Source organism: Priapulus caudatus, unplaced genomic scaffold (genome assembly GCF_000485595.1).
Source record: "Priapulus caudatus unplaced genomic scaffold, Priapulus_caudatus-5.0.1 Scaffold346, whole genome shotgun sequence".
NCBI lineage: Eukaryota > Metazoa > Priapulida > Priapulimorpha > Priapulimorphida > Priapulidae > Priapulus > Priapulus caudatus.
In genome coordinates, this window is record NW_014577407.1 from 38,449 (window position 1) to 45,126 (window position 6,678).

Sequence of the window (6,678 nt, forward strand, 5' to 3'; positions counted from 1 at the left end):
GTTCAAACTCCGTACGAGCCTCGCCATTGGAATGTTGCAAAACGTTGCAGCGTTGGGCGCACAATGAGGTGCACGAGAGCGCGCGTAGGTGTTTCCTGATTCTGACACCATTTCCATTACTGGCAAGGTTCGCGAGATGTCAGAATTTTCGACAGTCCTTTCTGTGATTTCGCGTGACAACAGCTGCGGTTACGAACAGTTACTCGGTTACAGTTTTTATGGAATACTGTTCACGTTCCAATGTCTGCCCTCTGTGTCACACCACTAAAATTGCGGACTGTTCGCTGGCAGCTATGGATTCGTGGCGCCGCCTATGCATTCGGCGACGGATCCATAGCTGCCAGCGCTGCATACTGTCGTAGGACGTTCCCGCGGTCCGCGTGGCCCCTTGCCGCGGACTGCGCGCAAGATCGCGGCAGGCAGGCTTCGATTGCACTTCGGATTAACACCTCCTTACGGCAACGCTTCTCTAGTATCCCGTCTCATCTGGATTGGGGGAGAGAGACGGTCTAACACTCGTATAACAGATCTTATATAGGTACTATAGTTTTGGTTCGGTTCGTGCTGCGGTAAGCTTGAAGGCAACGTCAGACTTGTCTCTCCCTCTTGTGCGATGTAAGAAGTTGACGATGAAGATCACAGAAACGCTAAGACGTCTTTATGGTAACAGATGAGATGGTTTATTCTACTCAGAGATCGACTAATGCAGACTAGTGTAGTACTGCCTGAGAAACTAAAACTTCCTAAAACTTGTAAGACTTTGTAAAACGTTGTAAGAACTCCGTAAGAACCTCGTAAGAACTTGTAAACTTGTAAACTTGTAAACTTGTCTCTCCGACGCTCTGCATGCGATTATATACTACTCCAAATATTTCAATCCCTCCCCCATGTCTGACCATTGGTCAGACCTTTGATTTTTCCTGCTCTTTGATTCGTTAACTAATTTAGGTCTAAGTGGTAGACTGTGACGTAAATTATTGGGCATTGGACTGTGCTGCCATGATGGAAACTAGTGGAACTTTACTGAACTAGAAAGCATCTATCTCACGGGGGGGGGGGAATGCCATTGTCAAGCCCCCTATATGGTATGGGGCTACGCGAGAAACTTCTGAACTCGATCGTTCCTTATGTATCATCTATTTGTGATTCTTTTGGATTATTAAATATTTGTATAATTTGTATTTTTTTAAATATTTTAATAATAATAATAATTTTTATTATTATTTGTAATAGTATTCAATATTAGAGCAACTAATTTTTTGTAATTTGTATTAATAAATAAGTTGAACCAATTGAAAGAGATCCAATTTGGCTAGGTTTGTCTGTACCACGATAATGACCTTGACTTCGTAGTTGATCCTAACTGGAAGTCTGCGATAGCCACTTAAAGTGCCCTTTTCTATTGACATGACTATCTGATCGCAAAAATGAATGCACCAGTTGTCTTCCTTTGCCTGAAAACCTATAGAAATAGGTACTATATGACAAATTTAACAGATTGTAACCGGAAGTCAATAATGGCCAATTCCGCTCGCTTTGAAATTGTGATAAATGTACTCAGCATCATCCCAAACCCCTGAAATGACCATAGGATCGTGATAATAGGATCAGTATTAGCAGAAACAGGCCAGAGGTCAGTCATGGGGTCCTGGGAATGAAAACCCCCTCCCCCGGGGAGCTGAGGGGTCGGAAAATTTTAACCCCACCATTTTCAGGTAGTTTGACCACAAATCAACCAGATAAAGCAAAAAAATGAATTTTAGCACAAAAACCCTACAGGATTACATTTCATACCCCACTATAAAATAAAACTTAGAATCATCTGTAACATTTGGACTTGTCAAACATTGTCTATGTCTACGTATTCATCTATCGTCACTGCATGTCCGCATCACCGACGCTGCTTGTCCTCATCATTGACGCTGCTTGTCCTCATCATTGACGCTGCACGCACTCATCGACCTAAGATCGTATCCATTGACAACACAGCATGTCCACCGCTACACTTTAATGTTCATCAATACTGACCTCTTTTATGTTTAAAGGTAAGAAACCAAGCCAAAAACCATGCGACAGCCATTTTACGTGATAGCAAGCTGAGAAACACCATGGAAGTTGATGTGCTTGCAAGTAGATTAAAGGTACTGGGTGTAGAAATTTCTGCACTAATTTGCTATATATTTGTTTAAAGGAATGAATTTTCCATGTAATCCAACTAAACCATGAGGTTGTAATTGTCTAGGAGGTGATTTTCCAGGCGGTAATTGTTCAGGAGATAATTATCTGAGTGTAGCTGTACGAGTGGAAATGCACGGAGTTGGGGGAATTGTCTGGAGTAGATATCCATGCAGGGAATGAACGGCATTTGGGGGAGGGAGAAAGTCCAGGAAGTGATTGTGGGCAGTTGCTCAAGCGGTGAAGAGCATTGAGGGTAATTGACAAGGGGGTGATTCTCCGGGTATAGTTGGCCTTGGGTAATTGTCATAAAACCATGTTTGTGATACTGCACTGCTATTTTATTACTTTCATATAGTCTAAGCTACGATACATGTGTGTTTGCTGCACAATTTCATTTCAATAGCTGATAAAGTAACTGCTTTTGAAATTCATTGTAAAACGTTTGTTTTCATAAAAAAAGAAAGCAAGCGAGTGAGACGTTTCACACATCTTGCTTCCATTCATGATGCCATTGTTTGTGCATTTTGATTCATAACACTTTCTCATGATAATTAAAATGCGTTGTATTTTACAGCGACACTGGCAAATGAAGAAACATACAAGATTGTCAGAGCTTGAGCATCTCCATTGCACTACTATGGACTCTATAGGAAATAGCCATTGCCTAGCCAATTCACAGGTGTGTGTTTATCACTTTACAGATGTATGCATCGTTTATTACCTATGTGAGGTCGTGTGGGTGAGCGTATGTGTGAGCGTGCACGTGTTGTGCATGTGCAGGTGTGCATGCATGTGTTTCTGTTTGTGTGTATGAGCGTGCGCCTGCTTTCGAGGCTGTTTACATGTCTGGGGCCCGTTGTCAGAAACATCGTAAAGTTAATGCTAATATTAATGCTACGTTAACACTTATGACTAATATTAATGCTACGAGCGTAGCGTTGACAGAAACACATCGTAGCTACGAGCAAACTCACGATAACAGGAACGTCATAATTTCATGTCACAAGGCTGCTGATTGGATGAGAATCGATCACAAAATTCAAATTCATACACATTTATTGTACATCACAGTAATTTATGCATATTATGATGGCTAACCACATATAAATAATATTTGATGAAAAACGACGCTGTCATGAATTTATTCTGCACAACCAGATGAGACGGGATACTAGAGAAGCGTTGCCGAAAGGAGGTGTTGATCCCAAGCGCTATAAGCGCAGATCTTGCGCGCAGTTCCGCGGCAAGGCGCACGCGACCGCGGGAACGTCCTACGACAGTATGCAGCGCTGGCAGCTATGGATCCATGCGCCGAATGCATAGCCGGCGCACGAATCCATAGCTGCCAGCGACCACTCGATAATTTTACCGGGAATACAATGAAACAGCTCAGCTGCATTGAGCTGCTGTTCTTTGCAAGTTCAATGAAAATATCAGACATTTCTTAGAAATGCTCCTAATTCGAAGTTCGCTAGTCGGCGCGCTTTCTTTGCTGTAATAAACGGATTTCAAGTTTCTTCTTTGTTTGTTGTTGTTGATGAGTACACGTAGTACATATGGCGTGCGATAGACGGCGCAACGAACGCCGAGGCTATAGGCATAGTAGACTGGTACCCGTTTGCCACCTTTACTCCGGCATATCGCTACACTCATGTAGTGTAGCGTCTGGAACTGTCGACCGGGTACCAGTCTATATGTGTAACTCTCTTATTCATGTTGTTTGTGCACGCAGCACAGCGCGGTCGTGCGTTCGGTGTACTTGTGTGTTGCAGATGAGCATTTGACCGGCATTTACAGGTGATTATAGGCGAAATAGAGTAGAGAAACATTAAGACTTTGGTACATCCCACACCTACGAATACTTCTATTACTACAAGTACATGTTACAATAATTACTAGTAAGTACTACTACTAGTAGTAGTAGTACTACTAAGTTACCAACACTACTACTACTAGTACTAGTTACTACCAGGACGGCAGGAGCTAATAGTAATAATGACTAACTCTGTTACTATAGTAACTTACTAATAATGACGACTCCTGTTACTACTACTAGTAGTACTACTACTAGTACTACTACACTACTAGTACTACTACTACTAGTTACTAGTATAGTACTACTACTACTACTAGCTCCAAGAAACGCTCTTTGCTAGGGTTAGAATACCCCTATACTAGACACAGGCACTTGAAGCGTTTCAATAAAATATAATGCTAACTAAATACGAAATCTATTTACTACCAAATTCTTAATGTTTCTAATATAGGCCTACTCTCTTTCGAGGAGGTTGCGAGGTGCAAAGGCTATACAGACTAGGACTCGCTCCCACCTCGATTAGCCATCGAGTGACTAAGCTAAGCCGAGAGGTGGGAGCGAGTGCCAGTCTATGGGCTATAGGCGGCGCACTGCTTTCAAACTCCCGTACGAGCCTCGCCATTGGAATGTTGCAAAAACGTTGCAGCGTTGGGGCGCAACAATGAGGTCACGAAGAGCGCCGGTAGGTGTTTCCTGATTCTGACAGCCATTTCCATTACTGGGCAAGGTTCGCGAATGTCAGAATTTCGACAGTCTTTCTGTGATTTCGCGTGACACAGCTCGGTTACGAACAGATTACTCGGTTACAGTTTTTATGAATACTGTTCACGTTCCAAATGTCTGCCCTCTGTGTCCACCACTAAAATTGCGGACTGTTCGCTGGCAGCTATGGATTCGTGCGCCGGCCTATGCATTCGGCGCACGGATCCATAGCTGCCAGCGCTGCATACTGTCGTAGGACGTTCCGTTTGCTGCATTTTGATTTCATAACACTTTCTCATGATAATTAAAATGCGTTGTATTTTACAGCGACACTGGCCAAATGAAGAAACATACAAGATTGTCAGAGCTTGAGCCATCTCCATTGCACTACTATGGACTCATATAGGAAATAGCCATTGCCTTAGCCAATTCACAGGTGGTGGTTTATCACTTTACAGATGTATGCATCGGTTTATTACTATGTGAGGTCGTGTGGGTGAGCGTATGTGTGAGCGTGCACGTGTTGTGCATGCTGCAGCTGTGATGCATGTGTTTCTGTTTGTGTGTATTGAGCGTGCGCCTGCTTTCGCAGGCGTTTACATGTCTGGGGCCCGTTGTCAGAAACATCGCTAAAGCTTAATGCTAATATTAATGCTACGTTAACACTTATGACTAATATTAATGCCTACGAGCGTAGCCGTTGACAGAAACACATCGTAGCTACGAGCAAACTCACCTTATAAACAGGAACGTCATAATTTCATGTCACAAGGCTGCTGATTGGATGAGAATCGATCACAAAAATTCAAATTCATACACATTTATTTACATCACAGTAATTTATGCATATTATGATGGCTAACCACATATAAATAATATTTGATGGAAAAACGACGCCTGTCATGAATTTTATTCTGCACAACCAGATGAGCGGGATACTAGAGAAGCGTTGCCGAAAGGAGGTTGTTGATCCCAAGCCGCTATAAGCGCAGATCTTGCGCGCCAGTTCCGCGCAAGGCGCACGCGGAAGCGCGGAACGTTCCTACGACAGTATGCAGCGCTGGCAGCTATGGATCCATGCGCCGAATGCATAGCCGCGGCGCACGAATCCATAGCTGCCAGCGACACTATTCGATAATTTTACCGCGGAATACAATGGAAACAAGCCTCAGCTGCATTGAGCTGCTGTTCTTTGCAAGTTCAATGAAAATATCTATAAAAGTGTCAACACCTTCTACTTCTACACTGTGTTGTATAAGTTTTATTATGAATTGTATTTTATTATGTCGTCAGTGGCTTCATGTAACGAGCGGCAGCTGCAGCGGATAATAAGCCTGGGTTTTATAATAATATATGCGGAAATAATACGCCCTCTATTCATGTAAATAGAAATGTTCACCTTATACACAACATGACGACGTAATAATCACATATAATTGAACACAGCCAACCCCACCAACCTGCTCCGTCGCGATATTATTGCCGATAGCCGATAATCCTAGCCCGTTCAGCGCTAGTTGTTGAACGTTAATTTTACCAGGAATACAATGAAACAGCTGAGCTGCATTCAGCTGCTCTTCTTTGCAAATGTTCAATGAAAATATCAATAAAAGTTGTCAACACGTCTACTCTCTTACACTGTGATGTATAAGTTTTATTATGAATTGTATTTTATTAATGCGTCAGCGGCTTTACTATAACGAGCGGCAGCTGCATGCGAAAGCATAAGCTTCGTTTTATAATATAATAATACATGCGCAAATCATATGCCTCTATTGATGTACATAGAAAATGTTCACCTATATACAAACAATGACGACGTACTAATAATCACATAATAATCACATAGAGGTAGCTCTAGTACTATAGCCCGCGTTCGATAAACTGCCGCAGGCAGTTGTTGCCGCAGGGTGCACCGTCAAGGTAACTCCGAGCAGGCGATTCTAAGTTTTTCTGCGAAGTTTTTCTGCACAAGAGCAATA

The 6,678-nt window shown here is 42.6% G+C and overlaps 1 protein-coding gene across 4 annotated transcripts in view; it reads left to right on the forward strand.

Annotated features, from left to right (window-relative positions):
- The window catches only part of LOC106809345 (centrosomal protein of 295 kDa-like), a 94,855-nt gene that overhangs the window by 5,525 nt on the left and 82,652 nt on the right, over positions 1 to 6,678 (forward strand). For 3 of the 4 annotated variants that reach the window (XM_014812406.1, XM_014812408.1, XM_014812409.1), the window contains exons 2-3: positions 2,046 to 2,141; positions 2,753 to 2,857. In XM_014812406.1, the coding sequence (XP_014667892.1) occupies positions 2,046 to 2,141; positions 2,753 to 2,857 (201 nt within the window). Of the gene's footprint in view, positions 1 to 2,045; positions 2,142 to 2,752; positions 2,858 to 5,052; positions 5,133 to 6,678 lie in introns of those variants that run through there. The other variant, XM_014812407.1, reaches the window with a different exon arrangement.